Source organism: Bufo bufo, chromosome 1 (assembly GCF_905171765.1).
Source record: "Bufo bufo chromosome 1, aBufBuf1.1, whole genome shotgun sequence".
NCBI classification, from domain to species: Eukaryota; Metazoa; Chordata; class Amphibia; order Anura; family Bufonidae; genus Bufo; species Bufo bufo.
The window spans coordinates 114,776,194-114,797,427 of NC_053389.1; the positions used below are offsets into that span (position 1 = coordinate 114,776,194).

At 40.7% G+C, this 21,234-nt stretch overlaps 1 protein-coding gene and 1 long non-coding RNA gene across 6 annotated transcripts in view; one reads left to right on the forward strand and one right to left on the reverse strand.

The window, feature by feature from the left end:
* Positions 1-21,234, forward strand: part of SDF4 (stromal cell derived factor 4) — an 82,575-nt gene that overhangs the window by 45,078 nt on the left and 16,263 nt on the right. For 2 of the 5 annotated variants that reach the window (XM_040428279.1, XM_040428285.1), the window contains exons 6-7: positions 3,188-3,363; positions 12,918-13,094. In XM_040428279.1, the coding sequence (XP_040284213.1) occupies positions 3,188-3,363; positions 12,918-13,094 (353 nt within the window). Of the gene's footprint in view, positions 1-3,187; positions 3,364-12,917; positions 15,588-21,234 lie in introns of those variants that run through there. The other 3 variants (XR_005778263.1, XM_040428302.1, XM_040428294.1) reach the window with 2 other exon arrangements.
* On the reverse strand, positions 3,536-18,120 carry LOC120997969. Its single transcript, XR_005778270.1, has 3 exons — positions 17,992-18,120; positions 4,504-4,513; positions 3,536-3,547 (listed from the first exon to the last, which is right to left on the reverse strand). It is a non-coding gene; the product is annotated as an uncharacterized LOC120997969 (long non-coding RNA).

The following is a 21,234-nucleotide window of genomic DNA, read 5'->3' on the forward strand; positions in this document are numbered from 1 at the left end:
TGAAGGTATAAACCGCAGAGCATAGTGGGAGAAACAACAATAAATAGAGAAGGTGAAATGACCACAATAGCCACACCTGGGGCAAGAAGGTGTGGCAAGCACCAGAAACAACACAGATATCATTTGATCCAAACAGAAAACATGTCAGATCAAACCACGTGTTGCCAGTCTCGCCGATCTCCTGTCGCTGGAACGTCCATGACACAGTGCTGGCCAGTTAATTCTCCCAGATCCACAAATTAAAGGGTTGTCTTGACAGTGATCATGGTGTTTGAGCTATAGGCAGCATGTGCTAGAGCAGGACTTGCTGAGCAGATTAATATATAGCTTTATAGGAAAATATTCAGTAAAACTTGTTTCGGTTTTTTAAAATTTCTGCTCGTTTTGGGCTTTGAAGTCCAAGAGGCGGTCCTGTCAGTGATTGACAGCTCTATGTATACATGGTCATAAAGGGATTTGTATACAGAGGACTGGTCAGTTCTCCGGACATGTCTGTTTCAGTAAATACTTGTATTTTCCATGAAGTAACAATTCTAGAACATCTACTCAGAGGCCTCTGCATCGTGCTGTTCCTCTATTATTCCACCTGGAAATTCCACTGAGAGTCACTGATGGGACCACCTCCTTGACTTCAAAGCCCAGAATGAGCACATATATAAATGAATAAATTACAAGTTTTACTGAATCTCTTCCCATAAAATTATGTATCAATCTGCTCAGCTCCTTCTGCTCTGTAACAAGCTGCTTGAAGATTACTTTGCATTGTCATAGTGCCAGGTTTCCTTTAAATGAAAAATACTAATATCAAGCACATTTAATTTCAAGTACCCCTCCTCCCAACTGGCACTAGGATGGGGGCCATTGCAATTTCTGGCTTCATGGGTGCAGCTTTCCTGCCTTGTTCTCTACTAGGTCTTGATCATTACAGGAGATAAAACGCCATAGTCTCTGAAACAAAGTGATGTCAGTTGATTGAAGGATGCCGACAAGGTGATGTCACACAGGAGAATGACTGCAGACATTTTACATGACATGTTGTCACTTTACTAGTATGTAGTAGTGAGACTATTAAATCAGGAAAGAAACCTTTTGAGATTATTTATCTAATAAGGAATTATACTATCTGCATCTGAAAACATGACTTCTCATTATGACATATTTTTCCTATTAAAGGGATTTTCCCAGAATTGATCTGTTTCACCAAATTCGGTTTAGTGTGGTGGTGGTCTGAATACCATACATCACTAAAAGTGCAACACCAAGCGATCAAAAAGGCGTATACCCCCCAAAATAGTACCAATCTAACAGTCACCTCATCCCACAAAAAATTAGCACCTACCTAAGACAATCGCCCAAAAAATAAAATCAAACACAAACTATGGCTCTCAGACTATGGAGACACTAAAACATGATTTATTTTTTTAGATTTTTAAAAAAATGCTGTTTATTGTGTAAAACTTAAATAAAATAAATTATACATATTGGGTATTTCCGCGTCCGTAAGAACCTGCTCTATGAAAATACCACATGACCTAACCTCTCAGGTGAACACCGTCAAAAAAGCAATTTTTGTCACCTTTATATCAAAAAGTGTAATACCAAGCGATCAAAAAGTCATATGCACCCTAAAATAGTGCCAATAAAACAATCATCTCATACCGAAAAAAAAAAACCTACATAAGACAGTCGCCCAAAATTTTAAAATAAACTATGGCTTTCAGTATATGGAGACACAAAAATAGTCATATTTGGTATTGTCGTGTCCGTAACAAAGGGCTCTATAAAAATACCACATGATCTAACCTGTCAGATGAACGTTGTAAAACCATTACCTTGCCTCACAAAAAGTGTAATATAGAGCAACCAAAAATCATATGTACTCTAAAATAGTACCAACAAGACTGCAACCTTATCCTGTAGTTTCCAAAATGGGGTAATTTTTTGGGACTTTATACTCTAGGGGTGCATCAGGGGGGCTTCAAATAGGACATGCTAGCTTAATATTATCCCAGTGAAATCTGCCTTCCAAAAACCATACGTTCCTTTCCTTCTGCGACCTGCCGTGTGCCTGTACAGCAGTTACGACCACATATGGGGTGTTTCTGTAAACTACAGAATCAAGGCAATAAATATTGAGTTCTGTTTGGCTGTTAACCCTTGCTTTGTTAGCAGAAAAAATGTATTAAAATGGAAAATCTGCCCAAAAAGTGAAATTCTGAAATTTCATCTCCATTTCCATTCATTCTTGTGGAACACCTAAAGGGTTAACAAAGTTTGTAAAATAAGTTTTGAATACCTTGAGGTGTGTAGCTTCTAAAACGTGGTCATTTTTGGGTGGTTTCTATTATGTAAGCCTCACAAAGTGACTTCAGACCTGAACTGGTCCTTTAAAAATTGGGTTTTGGAAATTTTCTGAAAAATTTCAAGATTTACTTCTAAACTTCTAAGCCTTCTAACGTCCCCAAAAAATAAAATGGCATTCACAAAATGATCCAAACATGAAGTAGACATATGGGGAATGTAAAGTAATAACTATTTTTGAAGGTATTACTATCTATTATAAAAGTAGAGAAACTGAAATTTGGAAATTTGCTAATTTTTCAAAATTTTAATAAATCTTTTTATTTTATAAATAAAAATGATTATTTTTTTACTCCATTTTACCACTGTCATGAAGTACAATATATGATGAAAAACAATCTCACAATGGCCTGGATAAGTAAGTGTTTTAAAGTTATTACCACATAAAGCGACCCTGGTCAGATTTGCGAAAAATGGCCTGGGCAGGAAGGTGAAAACTGGCCTGGGGTAGAAAGGGTTAAATCACCCCCTTTCCCAATTTTACATATAAAATATATAAACAATAAATAAATTAACATTACAAGTGAGAATTATTAAAATATAAAAAAATATCTCCTATGCGGTGAGCGACGTAACAAAATAAACGCGTGATTCACCATTTTTTAGTCACCTTGTCGACCCAAAAAATAGGATAGGACTTTTCTATTATGGGCCAGGCGTTCCATAAAAGGCACAATGCACGCAGCTTTTTTGGTGTTTTGATTTTTTCGCGTGGTATCAAGTATCGCAATACTTTTTTATGGTATCGAAATCGAATCGAAATTTTGGTATGGTGACAACCCTAGTCTTAAGCATATTGGCCATTTACATTCTGTTTTTCCTACAGACCAGGATGGAGATAAGAAACTGACTTTGTCGGAGTTCATCTCTCTTCCGATGGGCACAGTAGAGAACAAGCAGGCGCAGGATATTGATGATGAATGGGTTCGAGACCGAAAGAAAGAGTTTGAAGAGGTTATCGATGCCAACCATGATGGCATTGTCACAATGGAAGAGCTTGAGGTAAGAAGGAGGCGGCAGTATGTTCTATAAACCTATATTGTGTATCTGGTATGAATAACAGAAGTTAAAGGGGTTGTCTCACTTCAGTAAGTGGCATTTATCATGTACAGGAAGTTAATACAAGGCCCTTACTAATCTATTATTATTATCTATATTGCTTCCTTTGCTGGCTGGATTCATTTTTCTATCGCATTATACACTGCTCGTTTTCTTGGTTACAGACCACCCTGCAATCCATCAGTGGTGGTCGTCCTGATGGATTGCAGGGAATCCAGCCAGCAAAGAAAGCAATATGGATAATAACAATACATTAGTAAGTGCCTTGTATTAGCTTTCTCTACATGATAAATGCAACTTACTGAAGTGAGACAACCCCTTTAAAGGGGTTGTACAGGATTAGAAAAACATGGCTGCTTTGTTCTAAAACAGCGCCACACCTGTCTCTTTTCTGTAACTGCCATAGCTTTGAACAGACGATATGGCTGGTGACAGTAGAAGATTTAAACTGAACATGTGTGACCACCTCAGTGAGGTGGACAAGAAAATAGGGAAAGAACAAATGGCAGGTGGCGAAATATACGGTAGATACATTTTATTGAATAGCTCAGCAGCTGTAGAAAATGTTTAATTATATGAAATTATAAAAGTGTTGAGATCCAGGTGCTGGCTTGAAAAATTTTGAATATTTTTCATGGCGCAACCTCTTTTGAAGACCTTTGTTCATATGTTCTTTCAGGGGGGGTTCCTCTGCTCAGTATTTATATGAACATCAAGTACTACCAGGTTAATGAAGATTACTGCAGATAGCTTTGATTGCTGGACTTGTGATGGCTAGATGGCTGCTCTTTACCAAAGGGTTAGTCTTAATGGGACAAACCCTTAAACCAAGGTTTATAATATATGTACTGTAAATATGACATTAATATGAACTAGATGGTGTCGTTTCTGAAGAAACCACAGGATGTTGGCTTAAAAACGCTAGAGCTCCAGACGCACGGAGGGTGGGATTGCTTAACAAAGCGCAAGCAACCTCCACGGCTATGGGCAGAAGAAGTGTGCAAAGTTTTACCCCTAAAACTGGGGGAGGAGTAGCACTCTATTAATAATCATTGAAAGAAATTTGTTGGTGGCTCCACCCACTTTTTCTAACCTTGAAATGGAAACAGCCAATGACCGCATTTGTGATATTTTAGGTCCTTGACATCAATAATGTGAGAATGGCAGCATTTTTAGTTTTTCCCATTTAAATCAATAAAAAATCTGATTGGCTATTTTTGGCTTTGCCCACTTTTTAAATTTGAATTTCAGTCACCCAGTGACTGAATGTACCAAGTTTGAAGACCCTGCCATTAACAGTGAAAGAGCGGCTGTAATTTTAATTTTCCCATATAAAATGAATGGCTGAAATGTGATTGGCTGTTAAAGGCTCCACCCACTTTTCCTAAATTCTAACCACACTCACCCAGTGACCCATGGTGCCATTTTGGGGACTCTGGCTTTCATATTGTAAGAAAAACAGCTTTTCACATTTTCTCATTAAAGTCAATAGGGAAAATCTTATTGGTTGTTTGTGGCTCCGACCACTTTTTAAATTTGAATTTCAGTCACCCAGTAGCTGAATGTACCAAGTTTGAAGACCCTGCCATTAACAGTGTAAGAATGGCAGCAATTTAAATATTCCCATTGAATAGCACTAGGTAATATTTGATTGGCTGGTTTTAAGCTCCGCCCAGTTTTCCAAATTTTAAGTCCAGTCACCCAGTCATGGTCTGTGTCAAGATTGGGGCCTCTGGCTTTTTGAGAATGGCAGTATTTTGAAAGTTTTTTACATTGAAGTCAATAGGTGAAATCTGATTGGCTGTTTTAGGCTCCACCCACCCAGTGAGTAATTATGCTAAGTTTGGGACATTTGGCATTTAAACTGTGATAATAGCAGCAGTTATCTGCTTTTCATTAAGATCAAAGGCTGAAATTTGATTGGTTGTTGGTGGCTCCGCTCACTTTTTCTAACTTTGAAGTTGAAACACCCAATGACCACATTTGTGATTATTTGAGGTCCATGACATCAATAATGTGAGAATGGCAGCATTTTTAGTTTTTCCCATTTAAATCAATCAAATAAATCTGATTGGTTGTTTTTGGCCCCGCCCAATTTTCAGAATTTTAATCCTAGTCCTCCAGTGACCAACTGTGCCGGGTTTGACGACCCTGCCATTAACAGTCTAAGAGTAGCGGCAGTTTTAAGTTTTCCCATTTAAACACATGGCTGAAATTTGATTGGCCGTTGTATACTCCGCCCACTTTTTATACATTTTAACCCCAGTGACCCATGGTGCCTAGTTTTGGTATTCTGGCTTAACCCCTTAGGGATCGGGCTCATTTTCACCTTAAGGACCAAGCCATGTTTTGCAAATCTGACCAGTGTCACTTTATGTGGCGATAACTTTTAAAACGCTTTGTCTTATCCAAGCCATTCTGAGATTGTTTTTTTTTGTCACATATTGTACTTCATGACACTGGTAAAATGGAGTAAAAATTTTTTTTTCATTTTTATGTATAAAAAAAAATACCAAATGTACCAAAAATTTTGAAAAATTTGCAAATTTTTAAGTTTCAATTTCTCTACTTCTATAATACATAGTAATACCTCCAAAAATTAGTTATTACTTTGCATTCCCCATATGTCTACTTCATGTTTGGATCATTTTGGGAATGACCTTTTATTTTTTGGGGATGTTACAAGGCTTAGAAGTTTAGAAGCAAATCTTGAAATTTTCCAAAACCCACTTTTTAAGGACCAGTTCCGGGCTGAAGTCACTTTGGGAGGCTTACATAATAGAAACCACCCAAGGTGTTTCACAAGAATTAATGGAAAATATATACAATTTCAAAATTTCACTTTTTTGGGCAGATATTCCATTTAAATTTTTTTCCAGTTACAAAGCAAGGGTTAACAGCTAAACAAAACTCAATATTTATGGCTCTGATTATGTAGTTTACAGAAACACCCCATATGTGGTCGTAAACTGCTGTACGGGCACACGGCAGAGCGCAGAAGGAAAGGAATGCCATACGGTTTTTGGAAGGCAGATTTTGCTGAACTGGTTTTTTGACACCATGTCCTATTTGAAGCCCCCCTGATGCACCCCTAGAGTAGAAACTCCAAAAAAGTGACCCCATTTTAGAAACTACGGGATAGGGTGGCAGTTTTGTTTTTGGTTGCTCTATATTACACTTTTTGTGAGGCAAGGTAACAAGAAATAGCTGTTTTGGCACCGTTTTTATTTTTTGTTATTTACAACATTCATCTGAAGGGGGTTAATATTTTGTGTGTATGTGTGTATATATATATATATATATACAGTGGGGGAAATAATTATTTGACCCCTCACTGATTTTGTAAGTTTGTCCAATGACAAAGAAATGAAAAGTCTCAGAACAGTATCATTTCAATGGTAGGTTTATTGTAACAGTGGCAGATAGCACATCAAAAGGAAAATCGAAAAAATAACTTTAAATAAAAGATAGCAACTGATTTGCATTTCATTGAGTGAAATAAGTATTTGAACCCTCTAACAAAAAAGACTTAATACTTGGTGGAAAAACCCTTGTTTGCAAGCACAGAGGTCAAACGTTTCTTGTAATTGATGACCAAGTTTGCGCACATTTTAGGAGGAATGTTGGTCCACTCCTCTTTGCAGATCATCTCTAAATCCCTAAGGTTTCGAGGCTGTCTCTGTGCAACTCTGAGCTTGAGCTCCCTCCATAGGTTTTCGATTGGATTAAGGTCCGGAGACTGACTAGGCCACTCCATGACCTTAATGTGCTTCTTCTTGAGCCACTCCTTTGTTGCCTTTGCTGTATGTTTTGGGTCATTGTCGTGCTGGAACACCCATCCACTACCCATTTTCAGTTTCCTGGCAGAGGGAAGGAGGTTGTCGCTCAGGATTTCACGATACATGGCTCCGTCCATTTCCCGTTTATGCGAATAAGTTGTCCTGTGCCCTTAGCAGAAAAACACCCCCAAAGCAAAATGTTTCCACCCCCATGCTTGACGGTGGGGACGGTGTTTTGGGGGTCATAGGCAGCATTTTTCTTCCTCCAAACTAGAGTTGTTGCGATACCAAATTTTTGATTCGGTTTCGATACCATGAAAAAGTATTGCGATACTCGATACCATTCGATACCACGCGAAAAAAATAAACAAAAAAAGCCACGTGCATTCCTCATTTTTAAAAATGGCGAATCGTGCAGTTTTTATTTTATTTTTTCTGTTCCGGCATTCACCACCTAGATTTTTTTTTTATATTTTAATAGTTTGGACTTTTCTGACGTGGCGATGTAATATGTTTATTTATATATTTTATATGTGAAATTGGGAAAAGGGGGGTGATTTATACTTCATATTTTAGTGTTTTTTTTTTTTCCACTTTTTATTTAATAACTATTTCCCCCCTTAGGGGCTAGAACCTGGGATCTTTCATCCCTTTTCCTATTCACCCTGATAGATCTCTATCAGGGTGAATAGGACTCCACACTGTCCCTGCTGCTCTGTGCTTTGTGCACACAGCATCAGGGATGTTACCATGGCAACCAGGGCTTCCTGGCTGCCATGGTAACCGATCGGAGCCCCAGGCTTACACAGCTGGGGCTCCGATCAGAAGCTGCCACTGCACCACCAATGAGGGGGAGTGGAGAGGTCCCTGTGGCCACTGCCACCAATGATTTTAATACTGGAGGGCTGAGAGGGGCCGGCGCACTGTGCCACCAATGATTTTAATGGGATGGGGGGATTGAGGGGGGGGGCACACTGCACCACCAATGATTTTACCCCTTTATACAGGAGGCGGGTACTAGCAGATCAGCGGCAGTTAACTGCCGCTGATCGCAGCTCCCTGTCAGGGGCAGGGTGCCGGCAATGCGATTCTGCTGCCGGCACCCGCCTCCTGTATGTGTTAAAGACTGACTACTGTATATGAGTCCAGACTTTCACTATTAGGCCACACAGAGCGGCGCCCAGCGATGTCTCAGCACTCACCATTTAGTCCTGGGCGCCGCTCCGTTCGCCCACAGTGCCCCATTACTGTCTCCTCTCCTGCTCCACATGCTGCTGATTACTATCGGAGCGATGGGAGGAGACATCAGCTTCACTAGTGGGCGTTCCTTCTCCCTGGCTGTAGCGCTGTCCAATCGCAGCGCAGGAAGAAGGAACGCCCACTAGTGAAGCTGATGTCTCCTCCCATCGCTCCGATAGTAATCCTATCATTGGTGGCGCAGTGCGCCCGCCCCTCCTCCGCCCCTCTCTTCTCATTGCCGCCCCTCCTCCACCCCCTCTCTTCTCATTGCCGCCCCTCCTCCGCCCCTCTCTTCTCATTGCCGCCCCTCCTCCGCCCCTCTCTTCTCATTGGTGGCAGCGGCAGCAGCACAGGGGGAGGGAGGACAGCTTCCTTCTCCCCGTGCTGCTGAGAGAGAACATGAGCGCGCCGATAGCAGCGCGCTCATGTTCAGAGATACTAGACTGCGCAGAAGCGCAGCCCAGTATCGAAAAAACGGAAATCCCGGTATCGTATCGATACCGGGACAAAAGTATCGATTGGGTATCGAAATTTCGATACCCGCAACAACCCTACTCCAAACACAGCGAGTTGAGTTAATGCCAAAGAGCTCTATTTTGGTCTCATCAGACCACAGCACCTTCTCCCAGTCACTCTCTGAATCATTCAGGTGTTCATTGGCAAACTTCAGACGGGCCTGCACATGTGCCTTCCTGAGCAGGGGGACCTTGCGAGCCCTGCAGGATTTTAATCCATTGCGGTGTAATGTGTTTCCAATGGTTTTCTTGGTGACTGTGGTCCCTGCTAATTTGAGGTCATTAACTAACTCCTCCCGTGTAGTTCTAGGATGCTTTTTCACCTTTCTCAGAACCATTGACACCCCACGAGGTGAGATCTTGCGTGGAGCCCCAGAGCGAGGTCGATTGATGTTCATTTTGTGCTCCTTCCATTTTCGAACAATCGCACCAACAGTTGTCACCTTCTCTCCCAGCTTCTTGCTAATGGTTTTGTAGCCCATTCCAGCCTTGTGCAGGTCTACAATTTTGTCTCTGACATCCTTGGACAGCTCTTTGGTCTTTCCCATGTTGGAGAGTTTGGAGTCTGCTTGATTGATTGATTGATTCTGTGGACAGGTGTCTTTTATACAGGTGACTAGTTAAGACAGGTGTCCTTAAAGGGTTTCTATCACTTCGTTTCACCTATTTAGCTTTCAGACACTAGCGATCCGCTAGTGTCTGCTTTATCTAACCATCCTAATATAAGAGCTTATTGTCCTGCCGTTTAGCTAAAAAAATAACTTATATAGATATGCAAATGAGCCTCTAGGTGCTATGGGGGCGTGATTAGCACCTAGAGGCTCCGTCTACCTTAACAAACTGCCGCCGCCCAGCGCGTCCCTCCAGCCCGCCCATCTCCTCCGGAATGCGATGCTCCTCGTATTCGGCGCATGCGCAGTGAATGTCTGATCGCTTCCCTGCTCAGACATCTCCACTGCGCCTGCGCCGATGACGTCATAGTGCTCCGAGGAACAGGCGCAGTGGAGATGTCTGAGCAGGGAAGCATCAGACATTCACTGCGCATGCGCAGAACAGAGACGCGCACGGAGAGGATCGCTTCAGCTGGAGATGGGCGGGCTGGAGGGACGCGCTGGGCGGCGGCAGTTTGTTAAGGTAGACGGAGCCTCTAGGTGCTAATCACGCCCCCATAGCACCTAGAGGCTCATTTGCATATCTATATAAGTTATTTTTTTAGCTAAACGGCAGGACAATAAGCTCTTATATTAGGATGGTTAGATAAAGCAGACACTAGCGGATCGCTAGTGTCTGAAAGCTAAATAGGTGAAACAAAGTGATAGAAACCCTTTAATGAGGGTGACTAATTGAGTAGAAGTGTCTAACCACTCTGTGGGAGCCAGAACTCTTAATGGTTGGTAGGGGTTCAAATACTTATTTCACTCAATGAAATGCAAATCAGTTGCTATCTTTTATTTAAAGTTATTTTTTCGATTTTCCTTTTGATGTGCTATCTGCCACTGTTACAATAAACCTACCATTGAAATGATACTGTTCTGAGACTTTTCATTTCTTTGTCATTGGACAAACTTACAAAATCAGTGAGGGGTCAAATAATTATTTCCCCCACTGTATATATATATATATATGTATATATATAGTCTGCTCCAAAGGGGGCTTTTATTTTTTATTTTAAAACTGTACTATTCCCACTGTAACTGTGGCTGCCTTGGCTATAAAGGGTCTTTAAATGTACAGAAAGCCAATAATGAAGATCCCGTTTTTCTCAACTTCACATTGTCCACTTTCTTGGCTTTTTTTTCTTAAAGAAGTTGTCACTAAGATATGCCACCAATGTTGGGTTGGTGCTGGTCCCACCTCTGGGACCCACACCTATCTCCCGAACGGGACCCCTAATGTGAATGTAGAGCAGCTGCGCATGTAGGACTGCCGAAAATAGCCAAGCGATGTTTTCTCTATTCATATCTATGGAACTTCCAAAAATGTTCTGAACTCCATAGAAATGAATGGCGAGCATACACACGTTGTGTGCTTTCTTTTACTTTCGAGGGTCCATTCTGGTTTCCAACCTCTGGGACCTACACCTAGCTGACATTGTGGCCACCAGTGTCTTAGAAGAGACATTCCTTTTAAGACCGTATGACCTGGTACTTCACAAAAATGTGTGTCCTTATAATTATTTTTTGACACTTGCAACACATATCTTATGGTTATATTGTGAGTTGTCTTTTTTTTTTCTCTCTCTGTGCTGTCATTGATGCTCTTAGTCTTATTCTAGTACTAGATTTAGTTGTGGCTTTGTTTGGATTTTGCCGTGGTTTGAAGAAAATTGCCCCTCTTCCCCCCAGTAAAAAAAAAAAAAAAGTTTCAGTTCTTGTGCCCGGTACAACAAAAACAGTGGCATGTTGGTCCCACCTTTTCACCTCCTGTTGCGATGCACTATTTGTTCACTACAGCTACAGAGCTCCTAGCCTCAACTAAGCAGATTAAGTAATGGACTATGAACAACTTATCATTTTGTGTGATATAAACAATATACATTTGGAATTGGTTTTATTCTGAAATTCTCAACAGGTTTTTTTTTTTTTTTTTGTTCATGGTTATGCAAACGGATCCGTTCTGAACGGATGCAAGCATTTGCATTATAGGAGCGGATCCGTCTGTGCAGACACCAGACGGATCCGCTCCTAACGCAAGTGTGAAAGTAGCCTAAACTGGCATCTTTTTTTTAGTTTTATTTTATTAGTTTGTAAATTCGCATTAACATTTCCGTGGCTGTTTGCAGTCCGTGGCAAAAAAAATCTGTACGCATTTCATCCATGAAGATGTCCTTGTGTCCGTTTTTTGCCCTCCGCGTGTCATCTATATTTTACGGACATTGCTTTAGCTGAAAGATAATTTCTAAGTCTACTATCGATGCTCATTAAAAAACGGACCATACACAGAAACGGCACGAATGCCATCTGTGTTTTTTCATGGACCTATAGACTATAATGGGTGCGTTTTGGTCCGTATCACAGATCAAAGTAGTGCCTGTATCTGTGATTTTTAAAAAAAAAATGTTTATTTTTATTTTTTTCACTTACCCATGGTCAGTAAAAAAAACTCATACGTAAACAGACACATTAAAATCAATTATGTGTGCTACCCGCAGAAAATGCGTGAGCACGCATCAGTAAAAAACTGAAAATGTGAACGAAGGCTAAAGTTGTTACAGCACCCAGGCTTGTGATCGGCTGATCCCTGATGCTGCACTATTTCAAAAAGAAATTGTCCTTATGATATTGAGTTTTAAAGGGGTTGTCCCATGAAAAATATTTTACAGTTTTCAAAACAGCACCTGGATCTGAATTCTTTTGTAATTGCATGTAATTAAAAATGAGTATAGCCAATGAGTTATTGAATAAAATATATCTGTATAGCCCCACCTGCTGTTTGTTCTTTTTCTTATTTCTTTGTCCAACCCAGAGATGGCCGCACATGCTCAGTTTCATCCTGCAACTGCCTCCTAAGCTGTGATGGGGAGAGCTGAGACACGCCCCTGAGCAGCAGCAGAAAAGACACACCCCTTGAGCTTTCAGCTTGATATTAATCTACCAGAACCATGAATGGGGAGATCTCAGGATCCATGGGAGGTACAGGGCCGGTTCTAGCTTTGTTAGAGAGAGATTGTCATGTACTATATGATGTCTGATTTTTATGTTTTACTTTAATCATTGGATAACCTCTTTACGTTGAGTACTAGTTGGGTGCTGGTGTTCAGTGGGACCAGTCAGCATCACCTCAGTGTTAAATGTGGTTAGTAGTTACTAGATAGACTGTAAGAGCGGTCACCTCTTTTTGAAACTTCAAATTACCCTTTTGGAACGGTTTATTACCATATGAATCTTCAGACACCAGGCTGACCTGTGTGACCTGCCAGGAGCTATACTTCAACATCAGTAAACGGACTTGTGTCTTTTTGCAGGAGTACATGGACCCCATGAACGAGTACAATGCTCTAAATGAAGCTAAACAGATGATCGCTGTGGCAGATGAGAACCAAGATCATCACTTGGGCCTAGAAGAGATCCTGAAATACAGCGAGTACTTCACAGGCAGCAAACTGATGGACTATGCTCGCAACGTTCATGAGGAGTTTTAGGTTCCCACCGTTCATCTTGCCCTTTGACTGGAGAAGTTCTTGCTATGGATGAAAGGCTTTTCTTCTAGCTTAATGGGAGGATCCACACCAGTTTTGCTACTACTTTTCCTGTGTGTTAGTGTGCAGTATTGAGTGGGGGCCGTCGCCTTCCCCCCACCATTTGCGACCCTCATGGCAGAATTTGCACATAAATTACGGCTTTCATTTGCTTTGGTGATAATCGATCATACAGTGACTTAAATCACCTGCAGGGTACACACTCTACAGCCCATGATATCCGATGACGCAAAAAAAGGACATGGTAATGGTGAATAGTGAACCGTCCGTGTAAAGTGTATTATATGTAATAGATCTTTGTCTATATAAGAATTGAACTATTTATACATCCACCCTTTACTTGTTCTCCTTCATATCAGTAATTTATGCTATATATACTGCTATCCCCAAAAATACAATTATTTATAATTTTTTTTGTAAGCTTTGCCACCCCCTTGCCCACCGCAGACTTGATGATATCATATTATGATGATGAATGGCAAAATATTTCCAGCTCACCTGCTCCACTCCATAGGTGTGCAAGGAACCCCGGATCAGGGAAAAAAATGTCTTCAGGAACAAAAAAACTCCAGCACATGCACTACGGATAAAATCCAGCCTTTTTATTGTGATTCCATGTGTGAACAATCTTCAAATTGGAATCCAGGGTGTGTCTGGTGACATCATAAAATACAGAACTACTTGAAAAGAAAAAAAAGCTTCTACAAAGGAAAAAAATTAATCAGCAATCACATATAGTCATGCAGAATATAAATCAATATTTAAAGATGAGATCATGTCTATTATTCATGCTATTTGGAATCCTGGTATGTAATAAGAAGATCCAAAAAGACTCCCTGTCAAAAAGCAGCCTGTTTAGATCTCCTCCTCGCAATGTTTTTTTTAACCCTTTCAATACCAACAGTTTCAAGATCTGCTGTGTTACCCCCATGTAAGTCTCTGAAATGTCGAGACAACATGGAAATATTCACTACCTTCAAGTTTGAAATGTCTGAAAGGTGTTTCCTTATTCTAGTTTTCAACCCACATATTGAACACTACAGCTGCTGCAGGTGGCTAAATAAACCCCATTGCTTGTTAGTTTATATATGACTTAATTTTACATTCTTCTCTTGTAGCACTAGATTTAAAACTCTTGTTTTTTTTAAAAAAAAATCGGCAGGTTATACATACATTATGTCCACATCTGTAGCAGCCAGTAACGTTCAACCAGGTGTTACTTGCAGACCCCGTTTTCTCCGAAAATAAACTCGTAGACAGTGCTGTTAATATAGTTGGAGCTCTTTTTGCTCACAACTTGAATTCCTGGTTCCAGTATTTGTCGTAAATGATCATCTTGGTACAGAATCGGTCAATACCTGGTGATAATGTTCGGCACCTCATTGAACTGCCTGCTATAAACAGTAGTCACTCTCACCTTTTTCTCATGTACCTCTATTTCATTACTACTGTTTATTACCTGAAAAATTTAATGTTTTTCTATCCAAAAGGTTCACTTTTTCTACAGTCTGTTTTAGCAAGTTCTGACTATATCCCCTTGAAGTCTGCTATATAATGCTGCACTTTCTATAGGTGGAGTCCTCTGTACAATTAGGGCGGATTCTAATCATTTCACCATAGGGGATACCATTGATGACATGTTTAGGGTAACAATAGCAAAGTATTCCTACTTGTATCTTTTCTGTGGTTGCTACTGACAACCTCATTCCCTTTGTTGGAAAGCTTAACATCTAAAAAAGGAATATCACTCACTGCTAATGTATAAGTGAATTGGAGATTCATGACATATTTGTTCAAGTATTTCACGCAATTCACAAAATCTTCTTCTGTGGAGTTCTACACCAGGATACTACGGTATCCTCAATGAATCTTCCATATCATACGATGGAGGCCAAAAAATGTTGTCCTCGGTCATAAGGTATTCTTCCCAATGGGACATATAAATATTTGCGTACAAGGGGGAGAACTTCGTACCCATTGATGCTCCCCTCGTCTGCAAAATGGCCCCATTAATGGAGAAGTAGTTATGTCCTAGCAGGAACTCCACAGATAAATAGATACATTCCTTCAAAGCAGAATGTCTAAATGTTTCCTGAGACTCGCCAGACCCAAATGGTGCCGAATTGAGGAATAGAGAGCGGCGACATCACAAGTCGCCCATCTGTATTCCTCTTCCCAGACTAGGTTACCAGTTAATTCCAAAAACACGTTTTGTGTCTCGCAGGTAGCTTGGGATACACTGTACAAGGGGTTGCAAAAAGTGATCAACCCATGCTCCCAAACGTTCTCCCAGCTCATGGAATTTTTAAAAGAATCGCAATAAAAAGGCTGGATTTTATCTGTAGTGCACGTGCTGGATTTTTTTGGTTCCTGAAGAAATATTATGATGGTGCTATAGCACCACAGCGTTATAGGCATCATATCGTCGTATTACAGCTCCATACACAAAAATTAATAGGACACTCTCATACTTCTGTGGGGTGGTCCTGTACCCCTGGATGCCTCCAATTTTATCTGTATGCATTAGACAGAAGAAAGATTGTTCCATGCTCCAGCGAATAATCCTTTAATATGTACCATCTGGAGGACCATATAAGAGGACATGGATGGCATGTGGCACCATATTACAAAGCCACAGGGACTCGGTTTGCTTTTGTACTGCTTTCTGACGGTATTCCCATCTTGGACATTAATGGCATATCACGAGACTATGGCATTAATGTCAGGTTCGAGTCCAACCTATGGTACCCGCTCCCATTTTCCGAACAGGACCCTGAAGTGAAGGATAGCACACCGCGCATGGTCTCCATTCATCACTATGGGAATTCTGAAAATGGCTGTGCAAGCGCATTTGGCTATTTTAGGACGTCCCAAAGAGACGACATGGAGAGCAAGCCATGCAAGTGTGGCTAACCCTACATTCACCTCTATGGGGCTGCAGGAAATTGTTGAGAGAGTGTTCAGCTATATTCGTAACTCCCGTAGTGATGAACAGAAGGTGGCAGCTGCTCTCCCTTCACTTCAGGGGCCCTGTTCCTGGAGATGAGTGCAGGCCTCACCTCTGGGACCCACTCCTATCTGACATTGATGGAGATTCCCTTTTCAGCGCCCAGTATGGCAGCTTCAGCTCTATGTCAGCAATGAGTGCTTTGTGGGCATTATTTTGTGCTATTGTACAATGATGCTTGGCGACTACTAACTGATTCAGCACATCTAGTTTAGAAGCGAGCGGTCTTATATCATTTCGTTGCTACCACCATTTTATAGAACAGTCTCCGGGATAGGTTAATTTTTTTCCCCTAGGTATGTTCCCCTTTTGTAACTTTATTAATAGGTGAAGCAACTTTGTAGAAAGTCCTGTTTGGATATCTACCAGTTTTTCTAGTCGGCTCCTATGCAGATCTGTGTCTATTGGTCTGTCCAGACTACAAACTGTTTAGTCCGATCCTGTATTCATATGTTCTTCTACTGAATGTATGTAGTATACTTTTCGGGTAAGCCTATGCTTTGCAGTCTCTTACCATTAAGACTTGGCAAAGTTGCTTGAGTTATTTTAGATATTTTTTTATTGCTGTACATTCCCGATAAAGTGTATCCATCACCAATGTTGGGTGTATAATCCGTATCTCTGTAGAACATTTTTATTTTTGGTCATTTATGTAAATGATCTGCTTTTTTACTTCGCCCACTTCTTACTTTGAATTGAATGACGACTGAAGAGTCGCCCTTTTTCATTAATGATTCTTCAGGCCAGTGAAGGCCCTGATCCATTAGGTTTAGCGCAGCTGAGCATGCGCAGTCACACGAGTTACAGATGACCTGCTAAATCCTGTATTCCAGAGCTGACCATACACATGAGATGTGTATCGTCTGAACCCACCGACCATCCAATGTGTATGGTGGCCTCTCGACTCTCCCTCTGACGGCAAATGTCAGGAGGATTCCATCTACCGATCACTACGTACGCCTGTTCTGTGTATGGGAGGATTGGTAGAGATAACGGTTGGCTGAAAGCTATCTAATATGTGCGGCCAGCATTAGGGGGTCGGACAGGAATCCCCTCATAAATTTTCATCAGCAGCCAGTTTGTTGAGGTACCCAGAAAACATTCAGGGCAGTCGCACTGTGAAGTCATCCATTACATGTCACAGAATGTATTTAACCTAAGAATCTGCAGTAAATGGTCCAGAGACATAGAAATGTGGCTTGTGGCAGCAGACGCTATTGATCGAGACTCCACCTGAATTTTCAATAAAACTTGTTTAAAGGGTCACTAACTTCACAAAAAAAACTTTCATATGTCATAGAGACATATCAAAAGTTTTGAAAGGTAAAGGTCTGAGTTCTGAGATCCCCACCAGTCTCTAGAAGGTGGGGAGGGAAGTGTGGACATATCACGCTCTCGCCTCGTTGCACGAAACTGTCCCCGTAGAAGTCTATGGGCCCATCGTGATTCAGTCTTCGGCAGCATGATTTGCAGGCACTTCTCTTCCCTCTTTCTAGAGATCAGTGGGGGTCTCAGCAGTCAGACCCCCAATTTTGATATGTCTTGCACATCATGTTTTCTGAAAAGTTAGTGACACTTTAAGGCCTCTTTTAAACAGCCGAAATGTGACCACTTTTTAGCGTCTTTACTGCACCTTGGCTGCTCAATTCTTCAGTTCATGGCTGAGTTGGCACCATATGACTTCGCCAATTCCTGGTCACTTTCACGTTAAAATCCCACAGGTTGAGAAATGTGGTTGCTTCATATCAATGCCAACTCATGTATTGTACAATGCAGGGATTATAACGGGGATTTAATTTTTTGGTAATTATTTTTTATTTTTTTTGTAACAACTGTATTATATATTATATCATCTCGGAGACCTAAAGCGATCGTGGAGGGCATGCTTTTTAGTTTTGCTAAAAAATTTGTTTTAGGTCCTGTGAATTGTATGTAATATTGCAGGTCTGTGACTTCATTATGTGTTTGCTGTACAGATGCAGCAGAGCTGATTTTTATTCAATTTGTACATTACCTGAGCATTGCGATTACTCAGAATAAGGCCTCATGTTCACAAGTGTTAAGAAAATGCAGTATGGCGCCCGTAGACATCTAGGGTCCCTGCTGTACTTTCATATGAATCTGATTTTATACATGTTTTCTTTTCTGTTGGACTCGGTTCAGCAGAAAACCAAGCTGTGGCATGTTCCATCACACACTGTGTTAGGGCTCATTCACACGACTATGAATGGGTCCGCCTCTGTTCCGCAATTTGGACCACAAAACACGGCGTGGTCGTCTGAATGAGCCCTAACGGAGAGTATTTTACTCTTGAAAAACTACGAAAATATCATGATATGGCACTACATGGATACACCTGCATGAGGCCTTATGTAGTAGGTTTATCTGCAGTCCTATGTAAGAGCCAGATTGTGATGAGATAATAAAGCAACAGTGCACAGCACAGACAACCTCTTCTATAATCAACCCTGCTACATCTGCACATAGGTCTGTAGACCATTGGGATTGGGTGGATGATTTGAGGGAAATGTGGCTGTGATTGAGATGATCACTTAGATACGTGTAATTTATTTTTATACATTGGTTTAATAGCAACCTATTTTCTATAGATAACATTGTACACCAAAGTCATCCGTTATTCTGCTTCTGAAGAAATAAAGGAATCTGTATCTCACACACGTCTTGGCGTTGTCTGTACCGTCTGCGGGAGGATCACACACTGAAGCCCAATGTGCGTGGCTGTAATTATGGATCCTGCTTCCATCCAGTTGGATATAAATAATCTTTATTTCTTCAGGTCCAACGTATTCCCCAGCACTTGAAAATGAGAGGGTTCATGTACAAACAAAATCGGATGTTACATCGCAAGAAACAAGTCAACAATTAACCCTTTTAGCCCCGAAGGGTTTTTTGTTTTTACATTTACGTCTTTTCAGGCTCACTTTATTTTTCCTTTTACATAATCGTATGAAAATTCCAAATGGGGTAAAATTGGAAAATAACGCAATTCTGCAACCGTTTTGTTTTTACTGCGTTCCCTATACAGTAAAACTGAGCTTTCCTTTTCCAGATCAGTACCATTATGTTGATACTGCATATCTATAGTTTTTCTTGCGTTTTAATACTTCGGGGAAAAAAACTTTTATTTATTTTTTTCGGCGCTTTATTCTTAGCCCTATAACTTTAGCAGTAATGTGTACAGGGCTGTGGGGGTCTTCTGTACTTTCCATTGATACCATCGTCCATTTAGACTTCTTTTTTTTTTTTTTTTCTGTTTCACCGTATGGGATAAATATTTACTATAATATTTTAATAGTACGGGCTAAATAAAACGGGAGTACAGACTCCCAGATGCCGTGGTCACGTTTGAACGCATCATCTGAGGGGTTAAACGTTTGCAATCAATGTTATCGTCAAGACTAATGTAACTAAATAAGTGCGTGCATATCAAGCCAAGTTCACACTTCAGTTATTTGTTCAATTATTTCCATCAGTTATTAAGGCAAAACCAGTAGTGAAGCATCTCCTCAGAGATAACCTATAAGGGAAAGATCTGCACCCGTTCTGTGTTTTCGACCCGCACCTAGTTTTGGCTCACAATCACTGACCAAATAACTGAAGATTAAGGAATTTCATAGGCCTCTAAAAAGGAGCGTTTTAGGGCAGACCAAAAACTCTAGAAGAAGGGAATTAACCAGTTTTTCTGGAGTAGCGCATTACTGAAAATTGGTGCAGCTCGATAGGTTTCACATTAGGGGTGGGTGATTTTGCCAAAAATGATCTTAATTATTTTCGATTTAAGGACGATTATCGATTTTCTCCTTTAATTTATTTATTTTAGCTTTTTCTGGCTCTAACTTATTTTTCTGTCGAGTTGTTTATAGTCTTTAAGGACACCATTTTGGTGTGCATGTTACTTATTGATAAAGGCCTAATTCACACTTCAGTGATCAGTGATTTCCATCAGTGACTGTGAGCCAAAACCAGAAGTGAAAAATTATAATAGAAATATCTGCACCTATTTTGTGTTTTTGACTCAAACCTGGTTTTGGTTCAGAATCTGACCAAATCGCTTAAGTGTGAACTAGGCCTAACTTTTATAATAATTTGTTAGCGTGTGGACAAATTTTATCTTTTTTTTATGACGTTGCGCTCCATGCATTCTAGAATGTACCGTATTAGTTTTTCCGCTGATGTAACCATATACAGGCTTATTTATTATGGGACCATATGTGGTTTCATTGGTACCATTTTGGGTACATACAACAGATGAACAATTTTGCTTGTGGGGCGGCGGAGGGGAATGAGAACTATTCCATTATGTTTTTGCTTTTTTTTTCTTGACATTTTTCATGGGGCAGTTGTGGAGAACACAGCTCGTTTGCCACTTTTACAAATATTTTATGGAAAAAAATAGTTTATTTTAATTAACTATATTAACCTTTTATTTTTATTTCTTTAAAGTCATTAGCAGGCATGGCTTTCATAATGCAGTGGTATACAGTACCTGGTATAGCACTGCATTAAAGTCTATCAGGCTGTGTCTTTGACACATAATAATACCCATACAGTCATGGCAGGCCTATTGCCATGGCAACGCATTGGCTCTCCATGATTGTGTTCGCTGGGACCAATGGTGATGGGGAGACTTTTTGTAACTCCCTAGATGCTGCGGTTGCTATTAACTGCTGCATCTAGGGAAATAAAGGGGTTTTCCAGAATACTGATGACCTGATCGGGGGGAGTCCTACACCCGGCACCCCCGCCAAATGGCTGTATGAAGAGAAGGCACGCGCCGTCTCCTGTCTCTCTGCTCGCTGCTGCTATATTGACAATGAGCCTGGGCTTTTCCCATTAGGCATTGTTTTAAGGGCATTGTGCAGCTCCGGTAAGGTGATTGGTGCTGTTAGTCGCACCATCCTCTTGAGATAGTTGCGGGAGTTGGAGGGTAATCAAAAATGATTTTAGAACATCTAATCTAGCGGTATTCTCACGTGGCGTTTCATTGGGACGGAGATTGTAAAGAGATTGATAATAAGCGGTAAATGCTTTGGCTATTTCTGATGTAGTGTCCTT